Here is a 17,473-nt window from a genome sequence, read left to right as displayed (position 1 = left end):
TTGTAGAAAAGTACCATCAGTCCCAAAAACAGGATCAGAATGGAAATACCTTTTTATTGAGAACGAGTTATACCTTCCAGAGCTTGAGTTGTAAAAACATAACTTGAAAAGACATACACGCCATGATTTTTACTTTCATTATAACCTTGTTTGCGATCTGAGACAGATATGGGTTTTATTTATACAAATACATGTGCCACAACCAGAGCACTTTGACAGTTTACAATAAAGAAAACAATTGCAGTGCATCTGTTTTATGGTCTTATGTAAATAATTGACAAGAGAATTTACAAAGAATGACAACCTTTCAATAGAGTCTGATTTCTTTATTGACCTAAGAATGTTTACTCAGTGTCATCACAAAGTCTATTTTGCAAAGTGATGAAATAGACTTCGATACTGAAGATTGGGGCCGCAGCGTAGCCTAGTGGTTAGAGCGTTGGACTAGTAACCGGAAGGTTGCGAGTTCAAACCCCCGAGCTGACAAGGTACAAATCTGTCGTTCTGCCCCTGAACAGGCAGTTAACACACTGTTCCCAGGCCGTCATTGAAAATAAGAATGTGTTCTTAACTGACTTGCCTGGTTAAATAAAGGTCAAATTAAAAAAATTAAAAAATAAATTATACCATGGGCCATTGCATCTCAGAGGCCTAACACAGCAAGTAATACCAAGCATACTTAGTATTGCCTCAGACGCACATGCCTATAGCCCTGTAGATAATCATGTCATTCTGCAATGAATAGACGGCCAGGACGGTCCACCAGATAAACAGGCTGTTCTGGTCCTGCATCTTCTTGTGACCTATTGAAAACAGTACAATAATGATATAGCAAATTAAGACGCATTATGTATGCCTTTTGTTTTGATGACAAAACAAAGTAGCCTACACACCTGTGGAACTTTGTCGCTTTCAGGGTGCGACTCCAGCTCCAACTGACAGGCCATTGTTTTGTTTTTTAAGGGGTAAGGCCAAATCAAATGTAATTTGTTGTATGCTTTGTAAAACACAGGGTGTAGACTAACAGTGAAATTATTACTTATGGGCCCTTCCCAACAATACAGAGAGAGTGAGAAGGCAATCAGTCTGTGTATGTAAATATCTCATTTTACATTTAGTTTCCTAATGCCTACACAATGTGATTGAGCATTTCAGTGGCCCAAGGAAGATAAAGCAAGATACATTGACAAATATGAGTATTATAACAAATAAATACACAGTGACTTAGACAGTGACAATTTTAAAATTACATTTAAAAAAGACTGCATGGGGGCTTTAATCTTCTCTGAACAATGAGAACATGACTTTAAATACAACCATGAGGAAACCTGTAGGAAACATTATGCTGAAGTACTGAAATTCCCCACAAAAGAACATTAATGTTCTCTGAACTATTTGAGAACATTCCCAATGTCAAACCAGTTGGAGAATGTTCCTAGAACCGTACCAACATTTAAATGAAATGTAACCACAAACTTTTAGGAAACATTCTGTTAAAGTAATGAAATCCCAAGAAAATAACGTTTTTGTCAAGTTCCTTAAAATATGTTGCTGATAATGTTCCAATGCCAAGCAACTACCCTGCACAATTCCCAGAAAGTTATATGCTAAATAACCATAGGAAAACCACGCTCTCACCAAGCCCTAAGAAACATATGGTTCTCAGAACATTATGTGCTTGCTGGGTCTAGCCCACTGATAAAGACAAGTATCTTTGTCTGTTTAATCCATTTTAAATTGTGGAGCACACACTTGTCTGAAAACTGCAGCCTACATTCAATCAATTTTCCATTTATAAAATTGTCCTGTGCTTGGGTTCTCAAAACATCAGAGCAGTAAAACTAAAACAGTATGTGAGGTATGATGACTCACCTCTGCATCTGGCACCACAATCAACTGCAGGCATATCAGAAGACAATATCATCATGATCCAGTAAAGCAATATTGTCACCAGAATCAACATCTACGATAAGCAATATTTACATTTCCCTTTTCACCATCTATAAACTAGTTTCAGAACTGCTTATAATCCCTTTATCCTGTTTTTAAAAGGTACCTTGATATAAAGTGGTGCATCTACCAGCTAATTGTCCATCTAAAACCAATGGTCAAAAAAGCTGATACATTTGTAATTCACCATGGATACCAAAAACACCCTTAACACACAACACAATTGTTTTTATGAAACTGATGAAAAGCCATGGTGAATGCCATCTGCAAATACCGGTAGGTGCTATACCTTTAAAATACTGTTCCAAATGTGTAGGGATTCGCCAGAGCTGGACAACCTTGCAGCTGTACAATCAAAGCCATTACACCAAGGTGCCTGACTGAGCCCCTAAGTGAAATCGCAAGTCATTTACTTCATCGTCTGTGTTTAACTTGGCACCAAACTACATGGTACAATAGCCAGGACACTGCACTAGCACCATATGGTGTATGCACCGTGTGCTGTCTGTTCTACGATACCTCAAGCCCAGACATCCCTCCTGGTCAGGTCACGTGGTCAGGAAAAACTCTAAGCCCCATCTATGGCCTCTTGGCAACACCATCCCAGTTATGAAACCAATGTGGTACATTTTGAAAAACTGTTTCGAAAAGCCCCTGCACTTCTCTGATCAACAGTCCCTCAACCCCTGACATGCCTCTGGTGTAGTCTGGGACTCTGTCCTCCATATCAGGTCCCTAATGTAGATCTAAGTGCTGTAACTTTCAGAATGTAGAGGTCAGCCAACTGGGCAACAGAATAAGGTTAAGGCTATTCCAGATACAGACCAAGTTCAACAACCACTCGAGAGTACCGTACTATTTGCTGAATTCTTGCAGGACAGTGGAACCTGATAAAAGCGTGCTTATTTATTGACCAATGCATCCTTAGCCTTCATCAGGTTAACAATAAACACTCAACTTCCACTGTCCTTCAAGAATCGATTGATTTCCTCTTGCACCTTAGTTGAAGAGCGAGGTACGGGCAGTGTTCCCTTCTTTCTATGGTCTGTAAATCCAAAGTGAATCTGACAGAAGGCCTCCCATACAGCTACCTGAATGAAAATCACTACACAACAGCCATGGGTGACCACATTGCACTCACTATTTTAAGTCTGCTAAATGACTAAAATGGAAATGTAATGCATTTCCATAGTAACCCATTAGCAAAGCCACGTTGAACGCGGGGGTTCTATTCGCTTTCATTCTCACATGATCCCTCTATTCTTCAAGGCCAAGGCTACCTACAGTACATGCTGTTCCTGGATGAATAGCACAGCTTCAGAAGATTGAAAGAACGAGAGAGAAAGCAAGAGGGAAAGAGAAGGAGAGAGGGGTGTGTGTGTGTTTTCCAGGGTGTCAGGCTGCGTAGGAAGTTGAAAAAGCAACTCCTTCAAAGAAAATGATTTGCCAGCATAGTGACAAAGTTTAGAAATGAATATGAAGAAATCAAGGCCCTCAGGATCTCTTGAGCTCTGTTGAATGATCCCCACCACCACAGGCAACACTTTGCTTCAATGTTTTAATTAAAATGCTACCAAACCTAAAAGCTGAGGGAAAACAAGCACACAAATAATATGCATTACTGTCGTCTTGTGTGGGAATTAGTCTAAAATAACTTCTGCCATTTGCTATCATTTGCATGTAAATGGGAAGCATAGTGAGTGAACAACCGCCCGTATACACAAAGCAGCAAAATGAGACCTTGTTTTCAAAACTACATCTGGTGATTGTGGATCAGTTCACAGTAGCACAGTCAGGAGAGACCGTTAAAATGACCAGTTAATATTGACCATGTGTGAGTCCCGAAAGGCACATTACTCCGCATAAAAAGTGCTCTACTTTTGACCAGATCCCTATTGGCCTCGGTCAAAAGTAGTGCACTATAAAAGGGAACAGGGTGCCATTTGGGACATTGCCTAGGATGCTAACATATGCTAATTTGGAGATGCTCATTTTGGGTGCCACAGTCAGTTCCGGCAGACAACTGACGTATCCATTGCTTTGCTATTTACCGGCCCCGTGCTGATTCAGGAATACAGATGAGTGCAGGTGACACCATTTACTGTACCATTCTAGACTTGCCTTTTGTTTCTCTTCGGGCAACTGCGCCACAATTTAAGAAGTTCAATTTAGTCATTAGGGCCTAGAATACCCTCTGACATTTCCCAAATGAAAATGTATTTGTTGCATTTTACAACCGAGATTGAGCTGTGTTTAATATGGAAATGGATTAACATGCCCTCCATACTTTGCTGCATTTCATTATTTGTTTCGTAGTCGACAAGCTGGACACAAGAAAAGTTCCTTTGTGCAGTGAGCAGCTTACGTCTCTGCTGCAGGTCAGTAAGACTTTAGGGTCTGCACTATGCCAAGGCAAAGGAACTGTCTAGTCGGGGAGGACAAAGGAAAATATGCAAAGCTGAGGAAATTAAAATGCACTTTGGATTTGCATAACAACCAATGCTAATACTTACCACTTAATACTTTGCTTATCCTGACATAGTTGCAAAACTATGGTAACGTTCACAAACTTCCCAGAATTTCCAGCAATCCTGGTTGGCGTATTCCAGATTTACTGTTTATTCCGACCTCAATTCTGGGAATCTTCCAACTGTCATTTCTGGAAAAACCTGGGGATTTTGGAAGGTTTCCAGAATTTTGCAAACATATCACGGCATGTAAAAAAGTTCAAGTTAAGGTCATGTGCAGAGCTCCGCAGTGGGCAAATAATGTGGGGCATATGTTTTGATGAGGGGGAAAAGGGTTCATTTGATGTTGTAACTGACAGATGAGACAGAGAGCATCTGTGTTTTTTTTTCTCTATTTAATTCATAGAAATCACTACTTGATATAAAATGTTAAAAAAAGAAAGAAAAAAGGCTGAAGTTGGACTTCAATTACTTTGACAATGCACAAATTAAGACGATATAACTTTACAGGCATAACTTCTGCTCCCGTATGAATCGAGTTCAGCGTCATCTAGTAAATATTTTTATTTGCTCTTTTAACATTTGTCTCAATTAAGCTGATGAAACAACCAAACAAAGAACAGGTACACAAATGTGAAATGTATGGTGATATAAAACGTTTCTGTGACAGGACACGTTAGACGACGTTGCCAAAGGAAGGAGTAAAGAGTGGCTATAACTGTCTGCAGCACAATTCTACAACACAGTGTGTTCGCTAAATACGTTACAGGTTGGATGAAATACCAAGAGAATTGTTCTAACAATATTGTAAACACCAGTGCAAGAGCGATGCAGTCAAAGTAGAACTTAAACTCTTTTTTTTTCTCTCCCCTCATTCTGATTACTGTAGTTTGTGTGAACTATAAAACATAACATTTTTTGGCAAGTTGTTTCTTTTCTCCAAATGCATCAGCGACAGTGCAAGCCAGGAATGCAAAGATCGCTAGTGCAATAACAGCAATAAAGCACGGCCAATATTGCTAAATTAAATATGTTCAGACATTTCAGAAAAATCGGCAGCTCTAAAGCGATATACAATACTCAAATGCCCAGGTAACTGTTTCTTCCTTGAAGAATGTGACTATTAGTTCAATATTCCTATATCTTAAAAAAGGGATAGTCACCTAATATCCAAGACTATTGGCAGTCTTAAAATGCCCTGTAAGCCATCTTTGGATGCCAAAATTTGTCCCACCAAGTGTTTAAAATAAATACAAAACGTGCCACTTTAAGAGCACTGAGCTCAACCGGTCCATTTTCTCCTGTGTGTTGTCCAGGGGAACTGAACTGCCTGCTGGATGTCTTTAAAGGCCTTTAGGTCTCCTCTCCCTGCGCACCAACAAGGAAGAAGCTCAACAGTCCGTTTTAATTTTGTCCAGAGAGTTGTCGATTTTTGTCAGAGTCTTTTTGATGCGTAGCGCCGTTAATCTGGCGGATGGATTCTGGTACCAGCACTCCTTCATAAGTTTTGCGATGGACGTTAAAGTCTGGAAAGCAAGAGGAAATCAGAGTTAAAAATCCATTAAAGTTCACTTTAAAAAAAAAAATAAAGTGTATAGTTCCGCAAAGCAAAGGGTAAAGCAATTATTCTTAAAATCAAATTTAAAAAAAACTTATGTCCAGTACACAGAATTGCAGATGTTATCACAGGTGCAGCGAAAATAACACATATGTCAGATTGAGTAATACAAAAGAAAGCTAGAATTCTAAGCAAAAATTAATTCTGAGCACATAAGATTTTAACTGCCAATCAGACCGTATTATGTTTTCAATGGAGCTGGGAAATGCGGTTGACAGGCTGTTTACAGAGACAAGTAACCGTCTGATGAGAAAGGACAACCTAGCAGATTGTGCAGAATGCTGCACTGTTTATAAATAGAGATTTGGACAGGCTCATATTCTTTATGAAAACATATTAGCTTAGTTCTCTCTCCAACTCTGCTTGTCTCGTCTCTGTACTCACTGGGTCTGAGAACCATCTGTTGGGGATGTTGGGTCTCTGCTGGTCCACACACACCACCTTCTTCATGTCTTCAAAGCTGGGGTCGCTGGGCACCGCGTCATGGAAGGGAGGCTTGTAGTCCTCTACAATGCCTACACGGAGTGTGTTGGAGAATACACAACATATAAATGTCAATGAGATCTCACATTAATCCGCACGGGAATTTTCATATTGAGCAATATGCAAGTGTAACAGAGAATAGGAAAAATAAATGACAGAAATATCCATAAAATCTGGCGATTGGAGTTTTTATATGGTATTCCATCCTACTTAATTTGACAGCATTTTTTTTTTTAAGTGTCACAAAATACGAGAAATGGCACAAAATTCTTAACAAGGTACTTTGTTTGCATAGTTCTCACTTGCTACTTATGTACTAGGTGGAAAGCCATGGGGAAAGTAAGTCATTTAACTGTGTGGAGAAAGCAAGATCCATTTCAGATAAGATGCCAGTGCCTCTAGTCCCAGACTAGACCACAGACACGGGGGAGACTTCTCCTCTGAAGTCACATTCACTCATTTCCTCAATGAGACTGTGTTGATTTTAATCCTCGACTTCTGCCAATGGTCAATACAACTGTATGCATAGCAAAGTGATACAGCGGTCTTGCTATTAGATTGCTAAACACTTCCTCTAAAAGTGGAGGAATCGATTCATATCCAGCTGGACATTATGTTCTACATACAGCTGAAGTCGGAAGTGTACATACACTTAGGTTGGAGTCGTTAAAACTCGTTTTTCAACCATTCCACAAATGTCTTGTTCACTAACTATAGTTTTGGCAAGTCGGTTAGGACATCTAATTTGTGCATGACAAGTAATTTTTTCAAAAATTGCTTACAGACAGATTTCACTTATAATTCACAGTATCACAATTTCAGTGGGTCAGACGTTTACATACACTAAGTTGACTGTGCCTTTAAACTGCTTGGAAAATTCCAGAAAATGATGTCATGCTTTAAAAGCTTCTGATGTGCTAATTGACATCATTTGAGTCAATTGGAGGTGTACCTGTTGATGTATTTCAAGGCCTACCTTCAAACTCAGTGCCTCTGCTTGACAGCATGGGAAAATCAAAAGAAATCAGCCAAGACCTCAGAAAAAAAATTGCAGACCTCATCCTTGGGAGCAATTTCCAAACGCCTGAAGGTACCACATTTATCTGTGCAAACAATAGTACGCAAGTATGAACACAGTGGGACCACACAGCCGCCATACCGCTCAGGAAGGAGACGCGTTCTGTCTCCTAGAGATGAACGTACTTCGGTGCGAAAAGTGCAAATCAATCCCAGAACAACAGCAATGGACCTTGTGAAGATGCTGGAGGAAACAGGTACAAAAGTATTTATATCCACAGTAAAACAAGTCCTATAAAATCGACATAACCTGAAAGGCAGCTCAGCTAGGAAGAAACCACTGCTCCAAAACCGCCATAAAAAAGGCAGACTACGGTTTGCAAGTGCAGATCGTACTTTTTGGAGAAATGTCCCCTGGTCTGATGAAACAAAAATAGAACTATTGGGCCATAATGACCATAGTTATGTTTGGAGGTAAAAGGGGGACGCTTGCAAGGCGAAGAACACCATTCCAACTGTGAAGCACGGGGGTGGCAGCATCATGTTGTGGGAGTGCTTTGCTGCAGGAGGGACTGGTGCACTTAACAAAATAGATGGCACCATGAGGAAAGAAAAATGTGGATATATTAAAGCAACATCTCAAGACATCAGTCAGGAAGTTAAAGCTTGGTCGCAAATGGGTCTTCCAAATGGACAATGACCCCCAACATAACTTCCAAAGTTGTGGCAAAATGGCTTAAGGACAACAAAGTCAAGGTATTGGAGTGGCCATCACAAAGCCCTGACCTCCATCCTATAAAAAAATGTGTGGGCTGAACTGAAAAAGTGTGTGCGAGCAAGGAGGCCTACAAACCTGACTCAGTTACACCAGCTCTGTCAGGAGGAATGGGCCAGAATTCACCCAACTTATTGTGGGACGCCTGTGGAAGGCTACCCGAAACGTTTGACCCAAGTTAAACAATTTAAAAGGCAATGCTACCAAATACTAATTGAGTATGTAAACTTCTGACCCACTGAAAGAATTAAAAGCTGAAATAAATCACTCTACACTACTACTTTGACCTTTCGCATTCTTGAAATAAAGAGGTGATCCTAACTGACCTAAGAAAGGGATTTTATCACTAGAGGTTAACTGTTGGAATTGTGAAAAACGCCAAATAAATGTATTTGGCGAAAGTGTAGGTAAACTTCCGACTTCAACTGTATTATGATGGGTTCTGATTATGCCCCGACAGGGATATTTGAGAATATTCCAAGAACAGCATGCATATGCAGACAGGCAGTTAACAGAAAGATACCTACAGAAGCTCTGTATGATCGAACTACTACATGGCACGTTTAACATGCTGTATCAAACAGCCCTAAATGTATGACATTCTACATGTTTGTTTTTAATTCTACATTTTCACTGAATACTTGTTATAGTTGCTGCACTGTTTCATATGAGAGCTAGCAAGTAAGTGTTTCATTGCACTGTGTACACTGCACTGTATTCTATGCATATGACAAATCAACTTTGATTTGATGGTCAATGAGGAAAGGAGTGAGAGAGAACAGAAGAAACCATTCAACGTATATTGTACTGACCGTTGCTGACCGTGCTCCTTGCAATCTCCCACAGGACCAGGCCAAAGGCCCAGATGTCCACTCTCTTGAAGGACTCAAAGCAGTCCATCTGGATGGAGTCGTCCAAGACCTCTGGGGCCATGTAGCGCTTCGTGCCCACTTTCGGGTTGTTGCCCACGTCTAACTCGTTTGTGTCTTGGAAATGCATCACAGCAAGACCTAAGCCAGAATTTTTTTATTATTATCATTAAAAGGATTCAAAATATGGTGTCTATGTACCAAAATGATTGTCCCTATTAACTTAATATATCTGAAGCACAGTATTACTGTCCTCTGGTGGACGTGATTAAAATAGCATTGGTAAAAAAAATATTAAAAAAACTTGTCAAAAACAACCACATTTATCCAACATCAAATTACGCCACGATCGCATCACAACAAAAACAACTCGTCAACATCCTGTCTGTGAGCAGAATGCAGCTCATAAACAACTTAAAAGGGATGACGGCCGTGATCTTAGCAGTAGTCTCAATGAGTAGTCAGAGCTACCTGAAATGACTCACTTATCATTGGCACTGAGAACTTTGAGTTTGGGACATGAGTGCTCCTTAATGCATGTTTGGTTAAGGCTTAAAGAGCTTCCTGCTCTGTTCTTCCTCTAATGCTAAAAAAACACAGGGTAGATGAGGGAAGAGGGTTGGAGTGGTTTGGTATTTTATTAGGATCCCAAATTAGCTGTTGCAAAAGCAGCAGCTACTCTTCCTGGGGTCCACACAAAACCTAATACAGAATGATAAAATACAGAACATCAATAGACAAGAACAGCTCAAGGACAGAACTAAATACAGTTGTTTAAAAAAGGCACACGTAGTCTACATGTCACTGCATATAAGATGGAAGATGAGTTGGTTCAGGTTATTAAATCAACCTACACTGTAGTGTTTACAAACACTACATGAACAAGACCATCCACATGTATCGATCACATTTTTACCAATGCTGTAGAACTTTGTTTCGAAAGCTATATCCGTACCCATTGGATGCAGTGATCCCAATATAGTGGCTATATCCAGGAAAGCCAAAGTTCCAACAGCTGGGCCTAAAATTGTGTATAAGAGATCATACAAAAGATTTTGCTGTGACTCATGTGGATGATATTAAAAATATTTGTTGGGTCTTATGTGATAAATGAGGAGCATCCAGACGCTGCATTTGATGAATTTATGAAATTGCTTCTTCCAATTATTGATAAACATGCACCTGTTAAGAAACTGACTGTTAGAACTGTTAAGGCTCCATGGATTAATGAGGAATTGAACAACTGTATGGTTGAAAGAGATGGGGCAGGAGTGGCTAATAAGTCTGGCTGGACATCCGACTGCCTTACTTACTGCAAATTGAGAAATTATGTGACTTAAACTCAACAAAAGAAGAAACTTTATCATGAAGCCAAGATCAATGATATAAAGAATGGGAAAAAATGTTGGAGTACTTCTAATTAAATTATGGGCAGAAAGACAAATTAAAGTCCATCTTTCATCGAATCAGATGGCTTATTCATTACAACGCCATTTGATGTTGCCAATTATTTCAATGATTATTTCATTGACAAAGTGGGCAAACTTAGGCAGGAAATGCCCACGACAAACAGTGAGCAAATATATTCATGCATAAAAAACAAATAATGAAAAGAAAAGCATTGCGAGTTTGAATTTTGTAAAGTTAGTGTGGGAGAGGTGGAAAAATGATTGTTAACGATCAATAATGACAAACCTCCTGGCATTGACAACTTAGATGGAAAGGATGGTGGCTGACTCTATAACCACTCCTATCTGTCATATTTTTAATCTGAGCCTAGAGGAAAGTCTTTGTCCTCAAGCCTGGAGGGAAGCCAAAGTAATTCCGCTACCCAAGAGTGGTAAAGCGGCTTTTACTGGTTCTAACAGCAGACCTATAAGCATGCTGCCAGCTCTTAGCAAACTGTTGGGAAAAAATGTGTTTGACCAAATACAATACTATTTCTCTGTAAACAAATTAACAACAGACTTTCAGCATGCTTATAGAGAAGGGCACTCAACATGTACTGCACTGACACAAATTACTGATGGTTGGTTGAAAGAAATTGATAATAAGAAGATTGTGGGAGCTGTACTGTTAGATTTCAGTGCAGCCGTTGATATTATTGACCATAACCTGTTTTTGAAAAAACTTAAGTGCTATGGCTTTTCAACCTCTGTCATATCGTGGATTCAGAGCTATCTAATAGAACTGAGGTTTTTCTTTAATGGAAGCTTCTCTAATGTCAAACATGTAAAGTGTGGTGTACTGCAGGGCAGCTCTCTAGGCCCTCTACTCTTTTCTATTTTTACCAATGACCTGCCACTGGCATTAAATCAAAGCATGTGTGTCCCTGTATGCTGATGATGATTCAACCATATACGCATCAGCAACCACAGCTAAAAGAAGTCACTGAAATCCTTAACAAAGAGTTGCAGTCAGTTTTGGAATGGGTGGCCAGTAATAAACTGTTACTGGACATCTCTAAAACTAAGAGCATTGTATTTGGTACAAATCACTCCTTAAGTGCTAGACCTCAGCTGAATCTGGTAATGAATGGTGTGGCTGTTGAACAAGTTGAGACTAAATTACTTGGCGCTACCTTAGAATGTAAACTGTCATGGTCAAAACATATAGATTCAATGGTTGCACAGATGGGGAGAGGTCTAGCCGTAATAAAGAGATGCTCTGCTTTTTTGACACCACACTCCAAAAAGCAAGTCCTGCAGGCTCTAGTTTTGTCTAATCTTGATTAATGTCCAGGCGTGTGGTCCAGTGCGGCAAGGACAGACCTAGATAAGCTGCAGCTGGCCCAGAACAGAGCGGCATGTTTCGTTCTTAATTGTAATCAGAGGGCTGTTATAAATGCTACGCATGTCTCCCTTGGCTAAGAGTATAGGAGAGACGGACTGCATCGCTTCTTTTTATAAGAAATATTAATGTGTTGAAAATCCCAAATTGTTTGCATAGTCATCTTACACACAGCTCTGACACACACACACACTCTTATCCCACCAGATGGTCTTTTCATAGTCCCCAAATCCAGAACAAACTCAAGAAAACATACAGTATAGAGCCGTTATTGCATGGAATTTCCTTCCATCTCATATTGCTCAAATAAACAGAAAACCTGGTTTCAAAAAACAGATAAAGCAACACCTCGCGGCACAATGCCTCTCCCCTAGTTGACCTAGATAGTTTGTGTGATGCATTGATATGTAGGCTACGTGTGCTTTTTAAAAACATGTATGTAGTTCTGTCCTTGAGCTGTTCTAATGATGTTCTGTATTATGTAATCCTGTATTATGTTTCATTGAAAATAACAAAACAGCAGGGATCTAGACAGCCACAAACCCGGGACAATCCGTGGTCCCAGCCACAAATGGCTAACCGTGTCACGGGCTGCATTCAAGAAAACCTCGCTAGCTTGATATGCAGCTAGCTAGCTGCTAAGCTAGAGACAAGCAGTCCCAGCAACTGCGTCAAGTGACCCAAACTGTGAAGCTAGATGGCTCCCAAGAACTTTGGTGACAGTTTGTAAAGGCGCTATTACCACCACTGTTTTTATTTCAATGTTATTTTTAGTCCTTTTTCTCCCCAATTCCATGGTATCCAATTGGTAGTTACAGCCTTGTCCCATCGCTGCAACTCCCGTACAGACTTGGGAGAGGCGAAGGTCGAGAGCCATGCGTCCTCCGAAACACAACCCAACCAAGCCGCACTGGTTCTTGACACAATGCCCCCTTAGCCCAAAAGTCAGCCACACCAATGTGTTGGAGGAAAGAGTCACTAGAGCGTGATGGTACAAGGACATCTCGGCCGGCCAAGCACTCCCCTAATCCGGGCCAGTTGTGCGCCGCCCCATGGGTCTCTATGGTCGCGGCCGGCTGTGACAGAGCCTGAACTCGAACCAGTATCTCTAGTGGCACAGCTAGCACTGCAAGGCAGTGCCTTAGACCACCGCCCCACTCGGGAGGCCCTATTACCACCAATAGGTCATATGGACACAACAGAAAACGGTCACATTATATTAATTTACAACATCTAAATGAACAACAACCAGTGGAGGCTGGTGGGAGGAGCTATTGAAGGACAGGCTCATTGTAATAGATGGAACGAGTCAAATGTGGTTTCTATGTTTGATACCGTTCCATTTATTCCATTCCAACCATTACAATGAGCCCATCCTTCTATAGCTCATCCCACCAGCCGCCTCTGACAACAACCAATACAAATCTTGAATGAACGCACACAGTATGCTTTATATCCACAACACTATGCTTTTACCCAGGTCGGCGATGCAGCACTGGCCGTTCTTGTTGACGAGTATGTTTTTGCTTTTGAGGTCTCGGTGGGCGATTGCCGGCTTGCCCTGGGTGCCGAAGATCTCCACGTGGAGGTGTGCCAGGCCGCTGGCGATGGACAAAGCCATGCGCAGACAGCTGGCTGTGTCTAGGGTGCTCAGCTGCAGGTAGTCGTACAGGGAGCCCATCTCATGGAAGTGGGTGATTAGCCACAGCTGTGTACTCGAGTTTCGGGAAGTCATGTCCGAAGCGATGAAGCCTGCAGTCAAGGACACACACAGACCGACAGACACACACACACACACACATATTAGAGCCCAGGGAAAAGTTGGGAAAGGTATTTCTTCAAATTCAATACGACAGATATTTTTTCTCTAAAATAAAAAACATTGCCAGACAGATGGGGTGAATCGTAACTCCCACAGGTCAAATGTTTACTTAGTCTTCCATTGACACCAATGCAGGACTAAGTAAAAAAATAAAATAATAATAATAATAATAATAATATTCCACTTTAGTGAGAGTTTGGATTTGCCCCATATAGACCAGCTCCTGTCAGACTGGGTTGCTTCGCCCAGAGTGTATCTGGAGGTACGTACCCAGGATGTTCTCATGCCTCAGCAGCACTGTGTTGTAGATCTCAGTCTCTCTGAACCAGGACTTCTCATCTCTGGAGGAGAAGATCTTCACGGCCACACTCTCCCCCTGCCACTGGCCTCGCCAAACCTCACCGTAGCGCCCCTTACCTATAGCGGGGGAAACAGGGGAGAGATGAGAAAACAGCAGACATTCTCAAGTCCTGCTTTCATATGTAATGTTTTTCGAGCAGAAGTGCTGACCGAGGATCAGTTTTAGATCATCGTTATTAAAATGATACGGGCAGGGGAGACCTGATCCCAGATCAGCACTTTGAGATGCTTTGGGAATACAGATCTGGCCTAAAATGACATTCATCAAATACAGTGGAAAAATATCAACCCGTCAAACTAAGACAGGAATACAGAACAGGAATGTTCCCCTCCTAACTCAAAAGTCAGATAATCTCTGTACATAGATTGTTTTGCTGATTGTATTGGTTTTATAAAGTCAGTGTTACACAAAACTGTAGACCATTAGTTAATGGAACACAATACCTTTATTTTGGTCATCTTACTCAACTTGACCTTTTGCATGAACTACATCCCCATTTGACACGAAACCAAACATGTTTGTTAAAAACATTTTTGTTGGTAGTTACTTTGGCTATCTGGCTAGGTTTCAGACCGAGCTGGAAGAAAACTAAGAACACTTCCAAAACAATTATACTAAGAACAACTCCCAGGGTCAGGGAACAGCACAGGCTCTTTAGCTAAACAAATCTGTTCCAAAGGTGCTTCACTTTAAGATGTCTTAAAGGGGCATTTTACTCAAAAACCGCATCCATGCATAAAATGGATGCCCTGATCCTAAACGTACACCTCAGCTACTGAACAAAGAGAGAACAGACTGTATTGGATACTGACCCACACATTCGTTGAGTGTGATTTGTCGAGCGACGGTTCTCTGAACTAGGAAGGGGAGTCCGGAGCCACTTCCCGACGTGCACGAATGATCCAGCAAATCCTGAGAGAAGGGGAGGGACAGCCAATAAATGAACAGCATCCAGAGGGTGCCGGTAGTCCCGATATGAAAAAGCTGTCCCAGCCCCGGACAAAGCAGAGCATCTGGGATTCGTTGGAGCCTGATTGCAGTGGGAGTTGTTCATACTGCTCAGACTCCAAGGGCTCTCTTGCCGTCTCTCTGTCTGGTTCGTGGCCACACTGCAGACGTCGGTCTGTCAAATCAAATTTTATTTGTCACGTGCTTCGTAAAGAACAGGTGTAGACCAACAGTGAAATGCTTACTTACAAACAATTCAGAGGATTTAAAAAATAATAATAATAATAACGAATAAATACACAATGGGTAACAATAACTTGGCTCTAGATATATATATATATATAGCAGTGTGTGTGTGTGTGCGCGTAGAGTCGATAAGCAAGGGTACAAGGTAATTGATGTAGATATGTACATATAGGTAGGGATAACGTTTCTAGGCAACAGGATAGATAGACAGTAGCAGGAGTGTATGTGATAAGTCAAAAGAGTTACTGCAAAAAGGGTCAGTGCAGATAGTCTGGGTAGCTATTTGGTTAACTATTAAGCAATCTTATGGCTTGGGGTTAGAAGCTGTTCAGGGTCCTGTTGGTTGGTTGGGTCTGTCTGTGTGTCTGGCCTCCCTGGAGCAGCAGCAGAGAGTCCTCTGCTTGGTAAACAACAGCAGTCCCTGGTGATTAGTGAGCTGAGGGGGCTGATAGATGTGATGTAATCCCAGCCCTAGACTCCAAACAGGCACAATGCTGCTAAGCTTTTAATGTGCATCTTATCTCCAGGCTTCTGCAGGGCACCATGACTGACACAAGGGAGCAGTGTTGAGCAACTCCAAATTTGGCTGAGAAAAACACTAACAAGCAGAGAGGACAAAAAATGGAAACATTTAAGAGATAGATACTTCATGCATAAAACAACAGTTGTGTGAAAGCAGGTAAAGGAAAGCTAAATGGAAGCTGTAAATCCAAATGAGAACTCATTTTGTTGTGAGTTTAACATCCCCGTTTGGTGGGAGGGCAGATCTGGGCTGTTCGGTGGAAGGGGGTAGGGGAGAGAGGAGTGGGAATTCAGCCACAGCATTATCATAATCACCACAGACTTAGGCACCCAGGGCCTAGGGAGAGGGAGACCTGCATGTGTTTTAAGGAAATGTGTTTACATGTTTGACTGCCACCACTGTTCCTAATAACTTTCCTCTGGGTGCTGCCAAGCACTTTTTAATTACACCGAAACATTCTGCGGCAGCATATTTTGGGTTTCCGTTGCCAATACTGTGATGGGTTTGGAAAGAGCTTGAAATAGATCCAAAAATCGGCAATTCCTCTAGCACACCCCAGCCCACTGTTTTCAGGGATACTGACTGGTCAGTTGTCACGCTTTGCTGTAAACACCTAGACGTGTTTAGTGTTTTCCTTAAAGTTTTTAATTAAATTCATGGGATTTTCAAACAAAGTTTATCAGACAAACACTGATTACAGTTGCGAGCTCAAAGCATTCTTTCACGACAGCATGCAAAAATTCTACACAACGAGCAATTTTGTTGAAATCATGTGTATCCGTGATAAGACTCAATTTTCTCTGGCAAAACAAGATGCCCATTTTCCATCACATTTGTAGAAGAAATACTTTCATTCCCAATTGAGGGGGCAGAAAATTAATCCCAGCACAGTTGATATAGGCCAACTACATGAACACCCAGGAACATGGAGTGCATGACTACCTAGCACGCACTCGAGTCTAGTGCACACAAAAATGCTCAACATAATCACATAGCTTGAGAGTCCATAAATGTTTTCAGTGCTGTACTGTGTGGACTAACCACTCAAACCACAGCTCCCCACCCAGCCCATCCCAGACCTTGGCCCATATTTCTAAAGCCTCTCAGAGTAGAGTGCTGATCGAGGATCAGTTAACTTTTAGATCATAATGAAATTACATTATGGACAGGCAGGACCTGATCCTTGTAAAGCTCTCCTACTCTGAAATTCTGATAACATGGGCCCTGGTATGGTGCAGTATGATCATGTCCTACTCACCGCCAGTGTGCTATCCCCCACGTTGGAGGCTATGAGTCCGTCTATGGTGCCGTACTCCGCCTCCCGGGCCGTCAGCCTCTCCATCTGGTTCTGGTGGATCCGTCTGAACACCAGGATGGCGATGCCTGAGAGGACGATGAGCACGATGACCGGAGCCACGATGACGATGGCCAGTGTAGTCAAGCTGTAGTTGGGAAGGTCGCCTGCTACGAGGAGAAGAAAGGGGTTTAAGTTCATTTGAACATCTAGGTACATACAGTAAAACATTTGGACACAGCTGCTCATTCCTGGGTTTTTCTTTATTTTTAATATTTTCTACATTGTAGAATAATAGTGAAGATATCA

The 17,473-nt window shown here is 41.4% G+C and overlaps 1 protein-coding gene across 3 annotated transcripts in view; it reads right to left on the bottom strand.

Annotated features, from left to right (window-relative positions):
• Positions 1–4,796: 4,796 nt before the first annotated feature.
• Positions 4,797–17,473, bottom strand: part of LOC118367127 (activin receptor type-1-like) — a 36,599-nt gene continuing 23,922 nt past the window's right edge. For 2 of the 3 annotated variants that reach the window (XM_035750199.2, XM_035750200.2), the window contains exons 6-12: positions 17,129–17,334; positions 14,966–15,065; positions 14,063–14,209; positions 13,447–13,722; positions 9,124–9,321; positions 6,421–6,551; positions 4,797–5,944 (exon numbers count right to left, since the gene is read on the bottom strand). In XM_035750199.2, the coding sequence (XP_035606092.1) occupies positions 5,810–5,944; positions 6,421–6,551; positions 9,124–9,321; positions 13,447–13,722; positions 14,063–14,209; positions 14,966–15,065; positions 17,129–17,334 (1,193 nt within the window). In that variant the 3' untranslated portion in view covers positions 4,797–5,809. The remainder of the gene's footprint in view (positions 5,945–6,420; positions 6,552–9,123; positions 9,322–13,446; positions 13,723–14,062; positions 14,210–14,965; positions 15,066–17,128; positions 17,335–17,473) is intronic. The other variant, XM_035750201.2, reaches the window with a different exon arrangement.

The sequence above is a fragment of the Oncorhynchus keta genome, chromosome 34, assembly GCF_023373465.1.
Source record: "Oncorhynchus keta strain PuntledgeMale-10-30-2019 chromosome 34, Oket_V2, whole genome shotgun sequence".
Taxonomy (NCBI): domain Eukaryota; kingdom Metazoa; phylum Chordata; class Actinopteri; order Salmoniformes; family Salmonidae; genus Oncorhynchus; species Oncorhynchus keta.
This window is presented reverse-complemented; position numbering and strand designations above follow the sequence as displayed.